The sequence below is a fragment of the Trichosurus vulpecula genome, chromosome 4 (assembly GCF_011100635.1).
Source record: "Trichosurus vulpecula isolate mTriVul1 chromosome 4, mTriVul1.pri, whole genome shotgun sequence".
Classification (NCBI taxonomy): domain Eukaryota; kingdom Metazoa; phylum Chordata; class Mammalia; order Diprotodontia; family Phalangeridae; genus Trichosurus; species Trichosurus vulpecula.
Window position 1 is genome coordinate 335,420,833 of NC_050576.1, and position 24,093 is coordinate 335,444,925.

Here is a 24,093-nt window from a genome sequence, read left to right on the forward strand (position 1 = left end):
TTGCATTTTTTTTCTTGGCTTTCTTCTCATAATGGAAGATACATATATCTACTTTACTTCTGTCATAAGAAAATATTTTTATATCATTACGATTGTCCATACACATGTAAAATCGAAGTGAAGAACTGAGCAAATCATATATAATTATAACTGAATTATATATAATTATAATTAAAGACAAAAGTGCTACCTAAAATATATAGTTAAATATTTTTTTCCTTAGTTATCTGAATAATATCCTCATGCTTGCACCTACTTTGTAGGTCCCACTAGACTATAAGCTTCATGAAGGGCATAGATGGTGCCTGATCAAAACTTGAAGGAAAAGTGTTCTGCTTACAATGGGCACTAAAATATTTGTTCAAACAAAGAATGAATACATGATGGATTCAATGATTGGAAAAATAGGAATAAAAATGGGAAGAAAAGCGTTGTTTCACTTGGTCATATCGTTTACTAGAAGGCAATCAATGTTAATTTGAGTTTACAAGCTGAATATAACCATGTTTCGCCATATTTGTGTGTTACTTTGCTTGTTCAGCTGAAATGAATCTTTTTTTCAGCTCTATTTTCCCCTATTCTCGGCAAAAGAAAACAAACATTTGTGAGAGTACAAGCCCTGGAGAGGAGTTTACATGGTGCAACTTAGAAATCAAGAGCTCAATAAATGTGATTACCATACCTCTTACTATTGATTTTTTTTTCATATAACCATTAAACAGTGTGCTAAATGAATTTACTGAGTCTAGGGAGAGGAGTTCATAAAACCCACCAGAACCCTCTAGAAAATATATATCTACATTTATTTTTAAAATGTAAATACTTAGAGAATATCATAGGACAAACCTGAAACAATTAGTTCAATTTAACTTCTTCCATAAGCAAGAAACTTTTTCTTTTAAATATTAATTAAATATTATTAAATATTAATATTTCTTTTAAATATATTAATATTTTCTTTTAAATATTAATTATAATTGTAAAAGTTATAACTTTGAAGCAAGTCTTAAATACGTCCAGGCAAGGCAGAATTTAACTTCAATTAAGAAAGAATAAAATTTTTCAAAGAAAATTTTCTATTTTAACTAGCTATGTTACTTGACTGATTTATATTTCCTCCCCCCCAACAGTCAGGAAAATATGATCATTTTTAATGGGAATTTTGATTTATATGTCAATTATTTGTTTACTCTTTGTAAACAAAGAAGTAAAAACTGTCTTTTCTATTATGTAGACTGATCAGGGTTTTATTTTGTTTTTTTTTTTCCTTTTGGGGAAATGAGATCTATTTATACAGGGTATCTCAAATGTCTTAGTGAAATTTTAAGCAATTAAAGTTTAAAGAGTCAGAACAAAATTTTAGCCAACAGTCTTAGTCCAATTTAAAGCTATGAAAGCTTAAAACTGGACTGAGACTTTTGGGATACCCTGTGTAGCTCTTTAAGGTTTACAAAATACTCAGAATGCATTATGTCATTTGATGCACACAGCAATCTATCTAGATATGCCAGAGACCATTAAGAGCCAGAAGAAATCTCAGCGGTATCCACTCATTTTACAGATGAAAAAAATGAAGCACAGAGATGTTAAGTGACTTGTTAGGCTCACACAGCTAAGTGTAAGAACTACATTTTGGTGGTTCCAAGTCTAGTAACCTATCCATATTCCATGTTACAGGTTTATCCCCATTTTACAGATGAAGACATTAAAACTAAGGTAGTTTGAATGACTTAGTCAAATGTGGCATATGCTGAATTAAAATCTCGGTCCTCCTCCAAATCTAATAGCTTTTCCAATACATAACACTGACTCTCAAATGTCTGGGATTTCATAGTGTATGAGCTACATTGTATTTATTTCTAATATTCTCCATTCAACTCAATTCAAACATTCATTTAGTGATTACTATCTGTAAGATATTGCCCTAGAAACTGAAAGTACAAGAGAAAAACTGAAGTTTCAATCCTTAAGGAGTTTATAGTGTACTAAGGACATGCAACATGTATAATATTACAGATTAATAATAACACCTGGCATTTATATAGTGTTTAGAAGTTTGCAAAAGCACCTGGAAGGAATTCTCTCATTTGAGCCTTACAATAACAATCTATGGCAAGTCCAATAGGAACTACTACCCTCACTTTACAGATGAGTAAGCTGAGGCTTAGAGAAATTAGGTCACGTGTCCCTGGTCACTCAGCTAGCAGGTGTCAGAGACAGAATCTGAACCCAGATCTTTACTCCAAGTCCAATGCTCTATCTACTACAAGGTAATCTGCAGAGGTAAACAGCTTTAACTAGGGACATCACAAAACCAAAACATAAAAGATCTAAGTCAGAGACAAGGATAAGGTGCATTTCTGGCATGGGGGAAATGCTTTGTAAATGCATGCATGGGATGGAATGTTGAGTTTTAGCAACAGCGAAGAGTCCAGTCTGACTGTCACAATAAACACATGGAGAATAATTCTGGAAAATAAGGCTAGAAAGGTAGATTGGAAGCAGACAATGGAGGGCTTCAAACACTAGGAAAAGGAATCTCTACTTAATCCATGCAGATAAAGACTTACATTTTTGACTTTTATTTGATGAATGTGGGCACATATATTTAAATGAGATTTAAGGAAGCAGAAAGATAATATAAAGCACAGGTAAGTAATGGTACAATGGTTATATTTTATGGTTGACAAGAAGAGTGTCTCCGCCATTTGATTGATAATAGAGGAGGCCATGTACTAGTGAATTGGGTTAATTTCAAAGCTAGCGCAGATCTCTGATCACGGGTAATCTCACTGACGGCATTAATAAATGAAACTGTGATGAATGACTAGGAAAACTTGTAGTAAAACATATTAATAGGTTTACATTATCACACAGTATCTATATCATCCATATATCACAAATGTGTGAGCTACAGAGATATTTGGGGATACAACTATTAAGAATAAATGCTGAGAAACACAAATGAGATAACTATACAAGGGAATTACAGCTAAAGGCATACAGTCTGAAAAGGGAAAAAAAATTCACGTGTGGAAAAGATTTATCCTTCAATTAGATACTAATAATTTTTGAGACTTGTGGCCAACTGCAGCCTGTATATTTAAAAATTTGGAGTCAAGTGTTTTGAAATGTATCTGGAGTAGGTTCAATTTGTCTAAAATGTCATTATATTTCATTTAAAAAACCACAGAGAATTATACACAGTACTCACCATAAGTATAGTATGCACACTCTCTCCCTTTTATAATTCAGCAATCCTATAATGATGAATAATCTTTTTTGGGGGGGGGCAACAAATTTAACGTTTATTTACTTTTGCCCACATGATCACCAGGAAGTAAGAAATTCAGCTCTGAATTATCAGGGTGGTTCCAAAACATTAATTTTATAACAAAAAAACAAGTCAATTCACCCAGATCAGCATGAAAAATAAAGTCAATTATAGGTTATTTAGCATTAGAGGCAACTAGGTGATATAGGAGGCCAGGAGTCAGGAAGACCTAAGTTCCTATCTGGCCTCAGGCACTTACTAGCTCTGTGACTCTGGGCAAGTCACTTAACCTTTTTTTTGCTTCAGTTTCTTCATCTGTAAAATGGTGAGGATAACAGCATCAGCCAGTTAATGTTGTAAGGAGCAAATGAGGTAATATTTGTAAAGTGCTTAGCAAACAGTAGGTGCGGTATAAATGCTTATTCCCTTTCCCTTCCTTCCCCACCATCCCTCATCATATAGACAATCTACAAGCAGGCATCAGAGACATGGAGGCTGTGAATTGCTATAAAGAACCCACAGCATTTGTGGTTTAGACACAGTAACTTATGCACAGTAAGTGTTGGCACCAAGATTCAAAGTCAGTTCTCTTTCCACGACCCATATGTGAAAGTGATTAGAAGAAAAGTGAAACAAAAATTTTTGCAGATACATGGTATTTCTGCTGACAAGAATAATCATACTACTGATTCCAGTAGTATTTTTTCTCCTAGAGGAAACCACTTTGGAAACACCACAAATATCACTTAGGAGACATGACTTTTCCAGGTCCAAAAATTGCTTTCTAGGGGCAGCTAGGTGGCGCAGTGAGTAGAGCGCCAGCCCTGGAGTCAGGAGGACCTTAGTTCAAATCTGCCCTCAGACACTTGACACACTTACTAGCTGTGTGACCTTGGGCAGGTCACTTAGCCCCAATTGCCCTGCCTTCCCCCCCCACCCAAACACACCAAAATAATTTTCTAAAGCCTGGTCAATTAAAATAATTGAAATTAAAATAAATTTTAACATAAGTTGCTTTATATAGTTATACTAATCTTAGCCAGTGCAATTACTTGCTTGATTGGTTCACAAAACAATACCATTAAAAAAATTAAACTTGGAATTCCAACTGATAAACAATCATACCTTGCATAAAACTCCTAAATGAGTATAGTTTATATCACTTTACAAAGTATTTTGACATTATGAATTGATTTGATTCTTCAAACAACTCCCCAAGAGAGCCACTGAAAATAGTCTTTTATTAATATTATAGCTAAAGAAACTGATGCTCAAAAAGTGAAGTGATTTGGGACGAGGTCATGGAGGAAGTGGCAGAGAAGTGGCATTTCACTCTGTTTCCTTATGTTTGATTTAGGGAATAGATTCCCTTAAAAACAAGTATTTGAACATTATAGGGTTTGAGGGTAAACTGGAGGGGGTGTAGACCTTTGAGTTCATTACTATGGGGAATTCCAGATGAAGGGATTCCCTCTACCAATGCAGACAGACGCTTCTTGTATGACCTGAGGAACAGAAAAGTTAAATGACTTGCCCTGGGTCACGAAACCACTGTCTGTCAGAGGGAGGATGGGGACCCAGGAGTTCCTGACTCTGAGACCAGCTCTCTAGCCATTCTGCTATACCCGTCTCTCAACATCGAGCAATGCAATGAACCCCATAGCCATAAAGGACCAAGAATTTTTGGTTTTGCATTCTAGCCTTTGGCACAATTCAAGAGAACTATATCATTTGCTCTATTTAATGGTGATATCATGTATGTATTTTGGCGCACTCCACCTAAGGACATAAACAGGCAGACAGACAGACCATTGGTAAGTAGATAAAGCGTACTTGCTCTCAGGTTACAGAGAAGTCATAGCTGTCAAATGATACTGTTCTGTCTCTCTTGCTGCTAGCCAACTCCAACCTTTCTTTTTCCTTAGGGAAGCCTTCCCTGGTAGCCTTCCCTTTTTAAGATGTTCCTGGAGCTCACCATCTTCTACTCTGTATTATTCTTAGTTCTCTCCTGCCTCCTCTCTCTCCCATAACACCATATATGTGGACACTTTTTTAAAAAAAGCTTATAAAATGAAAGGATCTGATATACTTTAGAACTCACTTCATCTGGATCCCTTATACTCTTGATGAAGTCTTATCTGTAAATCTCCTCTTTTCTGTGTGCGTTTACACAAATTCTTTGTTTATACAAATATACCTGCTAGGCGCTTTCAAAATGTTTGTTGATTTGAGCTGGACAGAATACAGACACTTGTTCTCTAGCTGGGCTTGAAGCAAGCTTTCTGACTTTAAAAATGGGGGCATGCATGTGTAAACACACTGCCCACCAGCAGCCCCCAAAACCCACAGAAGAGATCTCTCTCTTACAACAGCGTGATGTGGGTAGTAGCACTTCAGCCCTCACCTTGCTTATAAATATTATGAGAGGCTGCGATATTAAAAACATACCTCATTATTCTAAGCTTTGAAATGCTGCTGAGAGGCACTACTGGTGGCTGACAGAGCCAGCCCCAGTTGCTAGGTCTCCATCTCCATCTGTCAGTCACTAAGCCAACATCATTTATTGAACTCTGCCAGCATGAACAGAAACATATCAGGTGTTTGTCTCTCCATAGGCAAGAGGGTTAATGACATTCATTTAGCAAGAATGCCAATACTCATACCTGCCTATTATTTTTTAACCCTTACAGTAGCACTAAGTCTACTTTCTAAAGATAACATGAAGAAACACTGTTTCACATTGGCTTCCCGTCGATAACCGAATGGGAAAATAACCTGTTGTGCCTTGCAATTTAAGATTTCACTTTCTTGGGTGAAGGGATAAAACAAGCATAATGGAAGTGAAAATGATTTCATATGAGGTTTGATGAGGTCACTTTGCTGTAAGTGAACTGGGATTTCACCACTGTACCTTCCTACTATCTTTACCCCTTCAGGGTAGAATAAACTTGGAAATTAGAGACAAGAGCACAGCATTCCCAAATCCACCGGAAAAAAAGGGCACGTTAACATAACATGGCTGTGTTTCATTGTGTTATGATTTTCATGTTATGATTACCGTCACTCTTAGAAAACAACACTAAGAAGGATATCCATTTCAATTGAGGGAAAACTCAATTATGGTTTGGATTCAACAACTGCCTTACTAATTTTTAAAGAAAACCAGAAACACATTTTGCCAAACACAATTTTTCCTGAAAACTTTACAATCATATAGAGTTAGAAGGCAATTTAGTTTATTTTATTTTTACTTCCTTATACTAAAATCAATAAAAAGTTTTGTTTTAAAAGCTGTTTATTGACTCTGAGTGTTTTATTCCTTTCAGATGGTCTGAACAAGCAAAATGAAGAGGAAGAGCAGATATACAAGATTAACATAGTGCTGTAGCAAGAGAACAATTCTGGGAGAGATCAGGGAACAACTATAGAGAAAGATGAAATTCTGCAATCCTAAATTTAACTTAATGTAAGTGAAGTAGTTGCCGTGACTCAAATGATTTATAAGAAAGTGCTTCCCTGACGTGGCACAGCTGTATTTTCCAAGATACCTAAATTTCAATTCTCTTGGTCAAATAATCTTTTATTAAAAAAAAAATTCACCTAAAACCATCTCAACACTTCTTAGCGTTTACTGCCATCTCCTTTCTTTCTTGAATAATGGCTAATTAACTCTTTATGCTGCCTCTAGCTGGAGGGCTTCCCAGGTGACAGACTGGTGTACACTTTCCTAATGGCTTAATGAAAACAGTTCTATGAATAATGAATCAGGCATTTCCCAAGGCACAAGCATGTACATACATAATTTTTGTTGTAGTGAAAGCGTATTATAGCAATGGGAAGATGTCATATGTGGGAATATAGATATAGACCAGGCTGGCAACTTACCCATTCATTTTTTTCCAGGTATTTACTATCATGGTGCCTTACACATAATAACTCACAACTGGAAACTAACCAATCCTTTCACTCTTTGATGTACTACTTTGCAGTGAGCAGTCTGCATCTGATTTTCACAAGAAATTGCTCTGAGAAGAACTCAACACAATGTATTCTATAAACTGAAAACAAAAGGTATGGATGAGGGATCACTTTGATAATTCAGATTTTGGTTATACAGTCACAAACTTCACAGAATCCCCAGTTTTAGAGTCAGAGGAATATTTTAGCCTTCTAGTATAGCCGCCCCCCCCCCAATTTTACAGACGAAAAAACGAAGTCAAAGAGAGGTAATGTGACTTCTCTAAAGTCACAATTGGAGTTAATGGCTGAGCCAGAATTAGAACCCAGGACTCTTCACTCTCTGCGCAGGTTTCTTGCACATACTGCCATTTCTTTTTTAAATTAGAGATGTGATTTCCTTGGTATTGGTATGAGTAGTGAGAAAACACCATCTACCAGTGCATATCAACACCTTTTCTGCAATTTATAGTTTTAGAGACTTGCTTGGAACATTGCAAAGTTAAGTTACTGGCCCAGGGTGTCCTTGTTAGAGGCTGGACTTGAATCTAGGGCTTCCTAACTCTGAGGCCAACTCCTTATCTTCACAAGGACTCTTAATAAAGGAAGACTAATAATGAAGGTTTATGATTTGTATTCCAATGACTCATTAACATAATTTACACTGTCACTTAGACCTTACTTCCTGAGATAACCTATTCCATTTCTGTACAACTTAAATGTGTAGGAAGTTTTTCTCCCTGCTGATCTGAAATCTGCCTCATTCTAACTTCCATTCATTGCTCCTAGTTCTCTCTGTGCCCAAGCTGAGGAATTGGAATTCATCTGCCATGTTATAGTCCCTTAGGTACTGAATTTTAGTTATTATGTCCTAAGGCCTTTCTAAGAAATACCCAGTTCTTCACTATTTGACAAAAATTGCTAGGAAAACTAGAAGGCAGTATGGTCTATACTAGGTATAGACCGATATCTCACACCATATACCAAGATAAAGTCAAAATAGGTACATGATTTAGATATAAAGGGTGATATCATAAGGAAATTGGCGAAGCATGTTAAATTTTACCTGTCAGATCTATGGGTAAGGGAAGAATTTATGACCAAGTAGGAGACAGAGGATAAAGGGAAGTAAAATAGATAATTCTGATCATGTTAATTAAAAAGGTTTTGCACTAACAAAGACAATGCAGCCAAGATTAAAAGGAAAGCAGGAAACTGGGGAAAATTTTTTTACAGCAAGTTTCTTTGATAAAGGTCTCATTTCTCAAATATATAGAAGACTGATTCAAATTTATAAGAATATGAGTAATTCTTCAATTGATAAATGGTCAAAGGATATGAACAGGCAGTTTTCAGATAAAAAAAGTAAAGCTATCTACAGTCATATGAAAAAATGCAAATTAAAATAGCTCTGAGGAACACCTCACACCTATCAGATTGGCTAATATGACAGAAAAGGAAAATGACAAATGTTGGAGGGGATGTGGGAAAATTGGGACACTAATGCACTACTGGCAGAGGTGTGGACTGATCCAACCATTCTGGAGAGCAATTTGGAACTATGTTCAAATGGCTATAAAACTGCAAACCCTATGACTCAGCAATACTACTACTACTAGGTCTGTATCACAAAGAGATTAAAGAAAAAGGAAAAGGACCTATATATACAGAAATATTTGTAGGAGTTCTTTTAGAGGCAAAGAATTAGAAATTGAGGGGATGCCCATCAATTAGGGAACATCTGAACAAGTTGTAGTTTATGATCATGATGGAACATTATTGTGCTATAAAAAATGATGAGCAGGATGCTCAGAGAAAACCTGGAAAGACTTATATGAACTGATACAAAGTGAAGTGAGCAGAACCAGGAGAACCTACACAAAAACAGCAATATTGTATGATGATCAACTGTGAATGCTTAACTCTTCTGATCAATACAATGATCCATGCCTATTCCAAAGGCTTAATATGAAAAATGCTATCCACCTCCAGAGAAAGAACTAACAGAGCATGAGTGTAGAATGAAGCATAATTTCTTAAAATTTCTCTATTGGTCTTGCTCATTTTTTTTGCAACATGGCAAATACAGAAATATATTTTGTATGATTTCACATGTATAATTGGTTCTGCAGTTCTCACCTTATTAATAGGTGGGGGAAGGGTAGTAAAGAGGAAGACAATTTGGAGCTCAATGTTTTTTAAAAAATTGATTTTAAAAATAAATAATAAAATTTGTGGTAGGAATGCTCAACTGGTCTTACTATGGCACATATCCTAGTCTTCTCAGCATCCTGCTCACCATCCCCTGGAAATGCTCCACTTTGCCAACATCTCTTCTAAAATGCGGCACACAAAACTGGCGTGATAGTACATGTATGGCCTGACCAGGCAGAGTACGAAAACATGATCACCATGCTTGCTCAGGATACAATTCTTCTTTTAATGAAGTCTAAGAACTGATAAGCTTTTCTGCTTACGTGTCACATGGCTATGGACTAAGAATAAAAGCCCGAGGGCCACACAGAGGTAACTAGAAGCAGTAACAGTACAAATGTATAAACCTACAAATTTCATGTGCCTGGTTATTTGATTAATCAGGTACTCTAATTACAAAAGCTATCTACTGTCCCAGGGAAGACAATTTTACAAAGCTATTTGATTCAGAACAATACATACATATATGCACACTGCTTCTCAAAGAATTCATTTGTAGAAATATGCCATCAATACTAATAAAAGGTCATGAAGAACCTTAGCCTAAGGCGACTTAGAGCTTGGGAAAAAGAAAATGAAAGAAATTCACTTTCACTTACAGCCTACTTTTTAATTTTCAAAGTGCTCTCTCATGTAATTTCATCTTCAAAACAAATGTCCAACTTACTATACTTGAGACAGCTCTTAAAACAGACTGAAAGAACACTGATAACATTCGGAAAACTTTGTAAAAAAAATCTATTAGAGCTGAAGACAAGGGAATAAGAGATACCGTAAGAAGCATATGTGTAGGTTGTATTCCTCAGACAATTATTTTCGATTTTTTTTAGCCATCCTGACATATATTTACCACCACTGAAACAAACTCATCTTTTCTTTTTCTTAATCTTCTCCAGGAATGGAGAGGTGTAATCACATGTGCCATCCCCAAGCCAAAGCAACCTCTCTGCGTACCAGCCAATGACAGTGGTTTCCATTATTTAATGAACACCTTGACAATTCTTACTTCATCCTGAGAGTGTGATACTTACTCTTGTACTGCTCTGGCTATGGAAAGGGCTGTAGATCCAGTTTCATTAACGCTATCTAAGGTCACATTTGGCAGGTCATCATCATCACTGTCGCTTTTAATTTGTCTGGGAGATAGGCCTCGGGGGTCCATTTGTGCTAGAAAAAAAAGGAGGGGGGCATAGAAGGGAATCAAGTTAGTATGCAGAAATGAATTTTTCCTCAGGTCAACACGAAGCAAAAACTTCTGTCTTCCACACAGTTGGAACGAACAATTACCCACAAATCACAGGAATGAGTGAAATCCAGGAATACATATTCTGTTCTGCATATGACATTCCCAACTTGACAAAGCTTGTATCAGTTGTGGGGGCATGACTTCATAGGCTAAACCCTTTAAAAAAACCCTCTATTCCCAACACAACTATTTTGTGGTTTATTACTGAGATACTATCCAATGCTTTTTGCTTCTTCTCTCTCTTGCCCGCTTTCAAGGCATTTTAATTATTAGCACCTCCCCTGGAACGTGGACAGGGGAAGGGAGAGAACATGAAATTCAAACCTGGTCATTTTGCTAATTATTTTCTGTTCCAATAACAGGTTCAACAGCAGACAAAACAGAAGTGATTTTCTAGAATTATACTTTTAGGTATTCAATATACATAAATATATTCTATTTCCCCACTGGCCTTGAAAATTGAAAGTTGAATGTAATGATAAAAATACACAATAATCAAGCACACAAAACAGATGTTTAAATAAGCTGGAATAAAGCCCTCACTCTTTTCACTGGGGCTAAAATTAGTTTTGGGCCGAGAGTTATGAACCTGGTTTGCTGTGACCCAGTGATGGCTTTGGAAGTACCCTCTCTTTGCAAGTCTTGGCAGATCACGTCATCTCCTTGAGAGTCACATGACATCTTTCATAAGCACCCTGTGATGGCCTGATTAATCAAATTTATCATTCTTGAAAAGGTCTTTACAAAGCTGTGCATAATTATTCTCTCACCTACTCACCACCTCTCTTCTCCTCCCACCCCACCCCTATATCCAGTCTGTAGCCAAAACCTATAGATTTCACCTCTGCAACATCTCTCAAGTACCCCACCCTGCTTCTCTCCTCTGATACTGCATATCACAATGGTGCAGGTCCTTTATTTTCTCACACCTGGACTATTGCAATAGTCTATAGGTTGGTATGCCTGCCACAAATCACTCTACTCCTCCACTCAGCTACCAAAGTGATTGAGCGCAGCTCTCTCTCTCTCTCTCTCTCTCTCTCTCTCTCTCTCTCTCTCTCTCTCACACACACACACACACACACACACACACAGAGTCTGTCTCTCAATCTCCCTCTCTCACATTTAATAAACTCCAGTGGCTTCCCATCACCTCCAGGATTAAATATAAAATCCTTTGCCAGTAAATGACCCCCATCCCCAACGCACCTTTCTACTCTTCTTCCACGTTATATCCCCTGCATGTATATTTGGAAGCTGTGACATTGACCTCCTTTGCTGTTCCTCAAACAAGACATTCCATCTCTCAGCTCAGGGCATCTTCTCTGGCTCTTTCCCAAGCCTGGAATGCTCTCTCTCTTCATCTCCATCTCTTGGATTCCCTGGCTTCCTTTAAGTTCCAGCTAAAATCCCACTATCTACAAGAAGCTCTTCCCAATCTCTCTTAGTTCTAGTGCCTTTTCTCTGTTGGTTTTTTCCTACTTATCCTGCTTATGGCTTGTCTGTACATAGTTGCTTGCATATGCCCATGAGATTATCCTCTTTGAGATGAAGGACTGTTTTTCACTTTCTTTTTTGTATCCCCAGTATTTAGCCCGAATACACAATAGGTGCTTAATATGTGCCTACTGACTGGCTGGTGAAGAAATTGTAGAGCAGTGAACTGATAAACAGAAGTGATTTCTTCACTCAGCTTTGTCATCAAGCTTGCTGTCACTGAGCTTTCTCTCTCTGAAAATCGGTTTCCTTCCTATAAAATAAAGAGAGTGTAATGGTTTCTTTCCAAGTTGTCTTCTCATTATTAAATTCTATGATTCTGGGGTGGACAGGGGAAGCAAACATCCTCAGTTATATGGATATCCTGTCAATGGGCACTAAAGAATCCACTTATTGCTGAAAACCTTGGTGCCCAAAGCAAGCACATCCTTTTCAATGAGATATCTTATATTGCCATTTCTAGAATTTAACTTTTCTACTTTAAACTTCAACTTAACTACCACCACTTTATTGCCTCAGTTCCTTGGAAAAGACATATACAATTATGAATATACTTTTTTACTCAGCCACCTTTACAGCCCTTTAGGGGAGAATCATTCTTATCTTAGTATTTTATAGCTATTGTAAAACCTCAAAAAATACTTTCCTTTGAGTTGATTTAAAAAAAAATGCTCAAGTTTAAAAAAGCACAGTTAGAAAGTAACATTTTTACATAATTCTAACCACATGGGTATAAGTCATTTGTACAAATAGTTCCAAACAAAATTATGTTATTCTCATAGCCTCTCAAAATCTAGAGGGAAGGACCAAGTTCATCTATACAAATCAATTGACAAATCCAGTGCCAGGCACTGTACTGGATATTGGCAATATGCAAGTACCAAGAATGAAACTACTCACGTTGAACTTAACTCTAATGAGCAAAACAACAAGTATATATAAAAATATGCGGCATAAAATTAATAAATATGTAATAGGGGCAGCTAGGTGGCGCAGTGAGTGGAGCACCAGGACCTGAGTTCAAATCTGGCCTCAGAAACTTGGCACATCTACAAGCTGTGCAACCCTGGGCAAGTCACTTAACCCCAATTGTCCTGCCTTCCCCCCTCCAAAAAAAGAGAAGAAAAATAAATATGAAATAATCACTGAAATAGCTTGCATTTATGTAGTTCTTTTAGGTTAAAAAATTCTTGGCATATGTTATCTGCTTTGCTGCTTATAAACAACTGAAATTGAGAAAGGTTAAGCCTATGGTCATGCAGCTAGTGTTTGAGGCAGGATTCAAACTTAGATCTTCCTGACTCCAGGTCCAACATTCTTATACAATGTGCCAACCAGCTGCTTAACATATTATATATATATACAAAATAGTTCGCAGAAGATAGTTTTGGATGGAGGCCACTAACAATTAGAAAGATCAAGAAAGGTTTTGTACTGGAGGTACACCTGAGAGGAAGGGTGGCACTCCAAGTTCCCCAAGTAATGTTGGAGAATATTCAAGTAATTTGGAGAGGTCAATGGGGAGATTACCAGTTCAAAGATATGAATTTAAAATATGCAATGTCATGTTAGAATCAGAGAAAAGGCCAGTTTGATACGTATCACATACGCTGCTTACCATGATATCTGACTAAATGTGACTAAAATGATTAAAAACCTAAGCCTTTCTGGCCCTTAATTTAGCGAGCCTATTTTCCTACCTTTCGATTACTCCAGCCTCCAAACTTTATTATAGCTTTAACTCAGGCAAAATTCACTGCCTCCAATGTCACCTGTAGAACAAGAATACCCTCATGGACTTTCCAAACTAGTCAGAAAAATGTGAGATTGGAGGGAACCCAAAATTTAAAACATTATCATAATCACTTTCCCCAAACACATTTACCCATTCCAAAACACAGGTCATAAATAGTGAATTTACAATGTAAATATGTTTTTATTAGTCCATGCTCTGACTACAGAACTGTCTTTTAAAAGGTTGTGCAATCATACTTGTCTCTATAGTTTAATGTTTAATTTGTTCTTTTATTTTACGGTTATATGTTATTGAACTTTAAAACATTAGATTCTAAGAGGGTTATATACATATTAAATTGGCTTTCCATAGGACAAACTTTCATGTGAGAATTTAAGCAATACTGAATCTGATTCTATGAATTCTTGAAAAAGAGTTAGGAGGAGAATTGAGAATGACTTGATGGTAATGATGACTGTCATACAGCAGCTGCTCAATGAATGTTTGTTGAATCGAAAATACTGAGTGTTGTTACAAAGGAAATATCCAAATGAGAATTTTTAGTGACACAGCACATGCAATGTTTGCATCCAGTCATATCCATATACCATGCAAAAATATTCAACAAGCATTCAAAATTCTTCAGGTTCCCAAGAGTGGTAGCTTATCTACATAGATTTTTTCAGTTACCTACCATAAGCTTTTGTATGGGCAGCTAGGTATTACAGTGGATAGAGCACTGGGCCTGTAGTCAGGAAGACTCATTTTTATGAATTTAAAGCCCGGCACAGAAATTTACTAGCTGTATGACCCTGGCTAAGTCACTTAACCTTGTCTGCCTCAGTTTTTTTTTGTCCATAAAATGAGCTGGGCAAGTAAATGGCAAACTATTCCAGTACACCAAATAAGGTCACAAAGAATCAGACAAGACTGAACAACACAATGCTTTATATAAATGCAAATGGAAGAATGAATCATTCAAGAGCTGCTCACAATCATGCTCTATGCCCCTTTCATTAAGAAAATATTATGAGGCTTGAACCAAGCCTGCCATTGAAGTTCTACTCAGATAGCTGATCATAATTCTGAAATATCAACGGCTTGGTTTTCTAACTTGAGGCCAGTGGAACAGACACTCTAGTAGATCCTACCAAGGAGAAAAAGATTCTTTGTAGGGATGAATAATGGTCTGAATGTTTATAATCTGAGGATCGGCCTAGCTAAATTTACAAAGGATCACTATGACAGGTTTGTCCGCCAGATGAGGTCAGAAAAATGCACCAAACCATCTGCTAAAGTATATTGGTAAAGAGAGTACTCATAGATATGAAACTATGTACCCTAAAATAATGAAGTAGAATGAAGCAAAAGACAGCCAGTCATCATAGAAGCAAAACTCCTAGAAATGAGCTATCAGTGAAACCCATGGCCACAAATATATTCACAAATGCCAAATGCGTAAGAAGCAAACAAACTCAAGGTTACAAATTCTACTTTACAGACATTACTAAGACAAGATAAACTAGGAGAATTGATGGGTTTATGGCTCTAGAAAGCTCTAAGATCTAAAAGGGAGAAAATAGCTAAAGAGGGGAGGGAACAAAGGGATATCTTAAGAAATACAAAGTGCAGACATCCAAAAACCAAAACAGGAATCATGCTAAAGAACGTCTGGGTGAACTTAATGGGAGGGAATAATGGAAAATACCTTGCAATGGATGTATACTGCAGACTACCTGGAAAGGAGGAGGAAATAGATGGCAAATTTGGACAACATCACAGATCTATCACAGAAGTATGATATTATAGTGAGGGGTGGTTTCACAATCTGGACAGCTGCCAATATTCTTTCCTTCTAACAAAAACAAGAGCGGCTAATATTGTTTACTTGCTAATGACAATTTAATTTTTTCAAAAAGATACAGAAATCAATATATCAGCAAATATTTATTAAGAATCTGTTATGATCCAATCACTATGATATGCACTGGGGACAAAAACGGATTGTCACTGCACAAAGGAGATTTCAGTCTATTGTAGAGAACAACATTTACATAATAAATATATTAAAACATAAATTTCCAAAAATTAAAAATCATGGTCTCCAATCTAATGTTCAACCATTGGTCAAGCCTTCTAATCATTCCATTCTATGGCCTATAAAGGTGGAGGAAGGTGGGAAGTCACATCCTGAAAGACTTCTCAGTACAATGCTTCCACAAGTCTAACTTTAGAAAATGATCAAGTCATCCGGAGCATTCTCTTAAGACTTTTTAGAAGAAGGCATAATAAAGAGTGAGTAACCCAGATACCTTTATCATACCAATATTCTTAATGTCGGAGAAGGAATTATGGGTGACCAAAAGCTCGATGGAAAGAAAACAAGGTGGATATAAGCAGACAGCAGCATATCACCAGTGATGATTTACCTGAGAGGATAGCTTGTAATGAGAGAAGCTGATTTCTTGGAACTGATTCTGGTCTGGAAGAAAGAACGAACTGGTTGCAAAAATCAGAAGTAAAGAGCATCTTGATAGGAAGTGACTGGTCTATTTTAGAATATGTGATACAGGTGAGAAAAATTTAGGTAGAGTCTGACACCCAGTTTAGATTTTTGGGACAGCAGATTTCAAAGGCTTCAGAGAAATAAAGGAAGATTCCAAGGTCTAAAATTCAACAGGAAGAGTCAGGCAAAGATGGACAGAAAGACCTAAAAAGTGACGTTCTGAAAACATAAAAAGAAACAATTCCAGTGAGGAAGGGGAGAGAGGGAGAGACCATGGTATATGAAGAGAATAATATAGTTATAAAGGGGTCTCATCAACCAAATTACATATATTTTTTAAAAAAAGAAGAAAGGTATGTAGAATAAATAAAGGAGTGACACATTCCTCTAAGAATCTTGTCAAGAGTCCTAGAGTTCAGAAGGAGGTAAGGCTAGTGAGAAATGCTAAAGGTAAAAAGCATTTGTTTTAGCAGTTAGATTTTGGGGAAAGTATCAGAAAGGGGATAGAGCCTACTGTTTGAAATGGATGGGATGATTATAGTGGAGAGAAGGTGAAACTCTTCAACTCTTACTTGACTTCTATTTTCTTCATCATGAAGAATGATCTTGGGACACAAAGGACAGAATAAAAATATTTAATAGGGAGGTGGCACAAAAATAACTGCACAGATAAGAAAGGAAGAAATTTTTGATGAGTTCAAGTCAGGATGACCAGATGAGCTACATCTCAGGGTACTAAAAATGGAAAGATATAATTGCTGATTCCACAATAACTGTTGTTTCAAAAAACCTCAATAATATCTCTTACATCACTCCTCTTCTCTCAGGTTACACTGTCACCAACCTACTTCGCATTTCTTGCCTGGACTATTGTGACGACCTTTAATTGGTCTTCCTGTATCCAATCTCTCCCCTCTCCAATCCATCGTTCACACAATTTTCAAACTGATATTCTGAAAGTGCAGGTCTGACTATGTCACACCACTGTTCAAGAAGATTCAGGGGCTCCCTGGTGCCTCTAGGAGAAAATACAACAACTCAGTTTGTCATTCAAAGCCCTTCACAGTCTGGCTCCAATCTACCTTTCCAGATTGATCGTTTAAATCATTCCTCCTTCTCCCCAAGCCCTCTACATTTCAGCTAAACTGGAAAATTAGCTGTGTGTCCATGACCTTCGATTTTCTACTCGAGTACCTCTCCTTGTCTGCTGTCCTCATACCTGGATCGTCCTCCTTCCTCACTTCCCCTTCCGGAGTCCCTTGTTCTCAGCTCCTGGCTCAAGCATTACTTCCCAAAAGCATTGCTGATTCCCTACCTGTTCCAGCTGCTGTTACTTAAGCAATGCTTGTTGAGTTGAATTCTCCCCCCAAAAATCTCCCCTCCTTCAAATTTCTTAATTTCTATCAATGGTACCACTACTATCCCAGTCACCAAACCTGTACATTAGTCAGTGAGTCAGTCAAGAAGAATTTATTAAGCACCTAGTTGGTCTCCAGCACTGTGCTAGGTGCTGAGGCTACTAAGAAAAATAAAACATCCCTACCCTCAAGGGGCTTACATTCTTTAAGGAAAATTATACATATAAACACCGGTATAAATCTGAACAAAATATATACAAAGTGAAGATAAGGTAGTTTTGAGGAGAAAACATATATCATTACAGAAGATGTTTAAATATTTAATTTATTTAAATCTAACAACTAAAGCAAATACTTTTTATTATCTTTAGCATTCATCACTAGCCTTACTTCATTCTGAATTCTAGGGCTCTTGACAACATTCTTATAAGAATGTGTCACTCCTATATTTATTCTACATGCCTTCTTTAATTTCCATTTTATGACCACATCTTTAAAAAATATAAGTAGTTTGGTTGATGAGACCCCTTTATAGCTACATTATTCTCTTCATACAAATTAAATTAAGTCAATCATCCACAATAATTTTTGACTCTTCCTTACCTTCTATATGACTAGTCAGTTGCCTTTTTAAAAAAAAAAAAAAAAAACCTCCACAGCATATCTCATATCTATCCCTTTCACTTTACTCCCTTGCCTACCACTAAATTTCAGGCCCTCATCTTTTCTTCCCCAAATTCTATTTGGTCTGCTTGCCTAGGTCTTTCTTTTCTCCAATCCATCCTCCACACAGCCTCCAGACCGATACCACTATTGCATGTCTGACCACATCTATCCCCTCTTCTATATTCTCCTATACCTCCCTGTTACCTCTAGGACCAAATATAAATTCTTCTGCTTGACATTTAAAGCTGTTCAAAAAACCTCAGTACAGCCCAACTCTCCAGGCTAAGTACGTATTACTCCTCTTTAATGAATTCCACAATCCAGTCACACTAGTCTTCTTGCTTTCCCAACAGAGGATGGTCCAGCTTCTATCTCTGTGTCTTTGTCCATTCTGGCTCTGACTCTTGGAATGCACCTCCTCTTCATTTCTGCCTCTATGCTGCATCAAAGCCCAGCTCAAGTACCATTTCCTGCCTGAAGACTGACCTGCCACCCCTCTCTGGTTGCTAGTGCCTTCCCCACAAAACTACCTTATCTTCACTTTGTATATATTTTGTTTATACTTATACTGGTATTCATAAATATAATTTTACTTAAAGAATATAAGCCCCTTGAGAGTAGGGATGTTTTACTTTTCTTTGTAGCCTCATCACCTAGCATGGTACTTGGGACAAAGTAGGTGCTTAATAAATTCTTCTTGACTGACTCACTGATTAATGTCAAGAAAGGAATTCCTGTTCAGGAACAGGTAGGAATGATGTTCTCTGAGATGCTTTTCTCTTCTCAGATTCTGTGAATTCCTTTGTCTATATGGTAAAGCTCTAAGAAGTTAAATAAAATGCCCTGTATCTTTACAGAAGATATTTGGCATCTAATTAATAGGATAGTTGTTATTTTTGCAATTTTTAGACTGTGTATGTTTTTTTTCTAAATAACTTAAATATTTATATGTATGTGCTACATATGTATTTTTAATTCACTATTCTTTTGGTACACACAAATCAAGCTTTTCTAATGCTGCAATAAATACTGTGCATCACATCTGCTACCAATATATAAGAGCTCTCTTTTCATCAAGAAAAATTTGGAAAGACTGAAACACTGGAATGATGGATAGATACAATCACATTCACGGTAATTGTATAATCAATTCCTCTTATTTTTACTTTAAAAAGGGAGCTTGAAGAGTTTTCAAATTTTGGCACAGAAACTTCTATTAGTTGAGATACAATCAATTTGGGGGTGAGGTTTGATATGTTTAATACTCTTGCCTTTCAGTGCCTGATTCCCTTCTTGAGGAAAATATGCATGATATACTCCTGTCAAACTGCAATGATCTCTGCAATTCTCGCCTCCCACTTACTAAAGAATGACTCATCCAGATACAATTGAGGAAAAATTAATTGGAATCTCCTAAAATGTCTCCTTTTCTTCAGCTGGAGGAGACAGACTGGGAGTGGGAGATGGTCTGCCATTGACTGAAGGTGCCAATTCTGTGAATGTTTTTTTTTGCCTTTAAATTTCTCCTTCGGAATAGAGAGGTGTGGGTACTCCATTCCCTGAAATTCTCTCCTCCTATATGGCTTCGGGGCAAATCAAGACTGTCAGCCTCACACCTATAGTGGAATCGACTCTACTGAAAAACACCAACACCTATAGCAGCATCCAAACACTTTCTTTGTCAGATCTTCACTTCTGTCTTTCAGCTCCCTGACTCTTCTCTAATAGTAAATTGATGGTGCTATTGCCTTTAGCCAGCAGGAGGTAATCTGTCAATACTTATTGATGATTATAGTTTATATTATATTTTATATATTTAAGTTTATATAGTCATTTATTATTTTGTTATATAACATAATAAGATATAATATATTGTAAATATTAATATTTATATTTTATCATTTAAAAGAACTTTCTTCTTGAGAAACTAAAGGAAAATAAAAATAACAACAGCACGCAAAGGAAAAGCTTGGAGAGCACAAGGCCCTATCTGGGCTCTAACCCCAACCAATCTGAAGTTCGTGCTAGAGGTATCTCATTAGCATAGTTCTGGAGGATCATTGTGGAACACTGCTCCATCTGGAGTTCCCTTCTTTTCCTTAGGAATATGTTGGATTTGCAATCAAGAGACCTGGGTTTCAATCCACAGAGTGACTTACTAGTGTGTGACCTCGAGTACTTCTTTGACCTCTCTGCTTCCCTCATTCCCTCTTCCATAAAATGTGGATAACAATTCTTGTACTATCTAACTCATGGGGTTGTTGTTGCCTTGTCATGATCACTATCTAGGTATCAGGTGGATATTACCATTTAAGGGAATTAAACTTTCTCACTTAAGTAGTACTTAGGCCAGATTGTAGCCGCCATATTGTCACCTCCCTCTCCCAAAGATTTGTCTAGAGCTCATCTCTGTTTTTTTGGGATGTTGTTCCCTTTATCACACAAGATAACACTTTACCTCTTTTATAGTTGTCAAATGCAAGCTTCCTTCAAACTTTTCACCAAATTTTATTTTTCTACCACCCACTACTTACTGGCTCCTGCCTGTTCTTATTTAGAAAGAAAAATGACTAATAGGTTCCAACTGCATCAAAGAACACCATCTCCCCTTTGAGTTAGATCTTGCCCATAACTTAGGTTAAGAGATCCAACCACTTCTCCTTGGGTATTCCAGGTGGGGGACACTTTTCTTTGTCATCCAATTAAAATTTTAACCAGGGAAAATTTTATAACACACTCAGCCCAGGTGAGGTAGTGAAGAAAGGAAATAAGGAGAGAGCCCGATAGGCAGAAGGGAGCAGAATAGTGCCAACAGGCTCTCCTCGCTCCCCACTTCACTTAGTGACAAGCTGGCTGCCTCTTGCTGATTCTCTAATTGTCTGCCCTGTCAAGGACAAAGTACTTTCCACTTTGAGAAGCCTCTTTTGGCAGGACGGCTGCCATCTCAGGGCAAGGCAAAAATAGCAGTGGGGGTGGGACAGGGTGAAGGAAATTAAGGGAGATTGTACAGAGAGAGAGAAAAGTCAAGATGTGGTAAAGCAAATGTTAGTGTTTTTAACAAGAAATGATTCCACGATACGTGGTATAGTCTGACATACAGGTATCTGCAACCACATGGGGAGAGAAAAATATACATGTGTTATATATATATATATATCTTATTTAATATATATTAATATAATTATTTGAAGGGGGAAATTTTCTTATGTATACATACGTATGCATAGATAATAAATGTTTTGTGTCTGTGTTTTTAAAAATAAATTTTATTGATATTTTTTGTTTTAATATTGCCTAAATTTTACTCTGTATCTTTTTCTGTCCCCTTCCCAGAGATTAAAAAAAAAGGTCTGGATACTCATTTGTGAAGGACATATACATACGGAAATATGTATACACATTTATAATAAAAATATATATAAATAAAAATAATTCCCTCTTCCACTAAATAAGTATGAGGTAAAAAGAAAAAAAGATACAATGGAAGAAAATCGCAGAACCTAAGAACTGGAAAGGAAACTGGTAGAGGAATTTCTTCAAAAATGTCCTTCACAAATGAGCATCCAGCTTCTAAGTGAACACTTCCAGCCACAGGCTTATCACGACTTCATAAGGAAGTCAGTTCCGTTGGCAAATCACCCTAAATACAAGGAAGGTTGGTTTTTCCCCCCACCAATATTTCGATGAAATCTAGCTCTTTGTAATCTACTCCACAGTCCTTGGTCTCTTTGGGGACTCAGGAGCTAACGCTGCCCACGGGCCAGTTTATGAGAAGCCATGTAGCATTTGGATGAATTCTGGCTTTTGGCTCAGAGGATCACAGATTAGGGCCTTTAGAATCAAACAATAAGCATTTAATAAAGACCTTTTTATTTTTTTAAATCTCTGGGAAGGGGAAAGGAAAAGATACAGGGCGAAAATTAGGCAATGTTAAAACAAAAGACAGCAAATAAAATGTATTTTAAAAAACAGACACAGAAACATCTATTATGGGATATGAATCATGCCAAAACCTAGGATGGCAAAAAATAAGGACGTGATAGTCCCTACCCTGAAGGAGCTTTCCAATCAGTGAGGAAATTGATAGCATGTTGCAATGTTGTCAATGTTACTCCTTGAGGAGAAAAACTTCTGCAAGTCATTTAGGATCTTAATCCAGCTATTCTGACTTGGAAATCTTTCAAGTACAACGAGCTGACCCATAGAGAGACCTGGGTTTGATCCTAGGCTCCACTCTTTATCACCAATGCGACCCTGGGCACTCAACCTTCCTGAGCCGCATTTGCCTCGTTTCTAAAATGAGCTTGTGAGATCTATGGTCTTCTGCAGTCGCTTTTTGTTCTAAATGCTTTGGTGCTCCGTTCTCTACCCAAACTCGCCTTGCTTGGCGAGAAATATCAAATTAATGATACAGGCAGCTTTCTCCTGAAAGGACATTGAACTTGAGACATAAGACCTGAGGGTGAATCCCAGTTTATGCTGTGTGTGACATTGGGCAAATAAAATGATTGGGTTATGTGAGATGAGTTCCAAGTCCTCTTCTAGCTCAGGGCAACTGGTAGCATGGTGGTTAGAATGCTGGGCCTGAGGTCAGGAAGACTGGAGTTCAAATCCAGCCTCTCACTTACCAGGAAGACTTGAGTTCAAATCCAGACTCTCACTTATCAGCTGTGAGAGGCTGGGCAACTTATTTAATCCCCATTTACATCAACTGTCAAATGGAGATAGTAGCACCTACCTCACAGAGCTGTTATAAAAATCAAATGAAATAATTGTAAAAAGTGCTTAGGAGCTATGTAAACGCTTATTCCCCACCCTTCAAAAACTATGATCCTATGAGGAAAATGTCCATTTCATAGCTCTTTATAATGAAGAGGCTGGAATGTCCGTACTAGTGGCTATAAAGCAGAGAGAACAATGTTCTTATAGTTAAATCTATATTGCTTCATGAAATCTTCCAGGGATGTGGCCTCGAGGCCACATGTGGCCCTCTAGATCCTCAAGTGTGGCCCTGTGACTGAATCTAGACTTCAAAAACAAATCCCCTTAATAAAAGGACTTGCTCTGTAAAACTTGGACTCAGTAAAAGGGCCGTACCCAAGGACCTAGGCGGCCACATGAGGCCTCAAGTCCACAGGTCCCACACTCCTGTAATAGACAATGGTAGTTTTGATAGCTAATGAGAATAAATTAGAACAGTATCTTGGCTTTCCTTTGTATGAAGACTCAGATGTTTCCAGTTTCCTACAGTCTTTAGTGAAATGACATGTAAAAGGTTTTCTTCCTCAAGGAGTAACATTTTTAACACTGCAACATGCTATTGGTTCTCTCATATCGCTTATTGCTTGGAAAGGCAATGAAGTAATTAAGTCCTTAAAAATATAGTTTAAAAATTAATATGTTTGTTGAGATTATAATAATAGCTATTAGCGTTTCATTTCCATAAAGAATTATAAATACAGCCACTTTCCTCATTTGTGGAAAAGAAAGTCTGTACAAATTTACAATTGTCTTGTATTCACTAGAAGAGTGTCTGTAAGTACAAAGGGCCTTTGTGTTTAAAACAAGATCAGAAAATTTTCTATTAATAAATAACTATGCATTTTACACGATGCTGAGATTTTCATCTAGCCTCACTGC

The 24,093-nt window shown here is 37.0% G+C and overlaps 1 protein-coding gene across 1 annotated transcript in view; it reads right to left on the minus strand.

Moving 5' to 3' along the window:
- Positions 1-10,472: 10,472 nt before the first annotated feature.
- KLF12 (Kruppel like factor 12) overlaps positions 10,473-24,093 on the minus strand; it is a 191,940-nt gene continuing 178,319 nt past the window's right edge. Inside the window, exon 5 of the mRNA XM_036755754.1 lies at positions 10,473-10,612. Coding sequence (XP_036611649.1) covers positions 10,473-10,612 — 140 coding nt within the window. The remainder of the gene's footprint in view (positions 10,613-24,093) is intronic.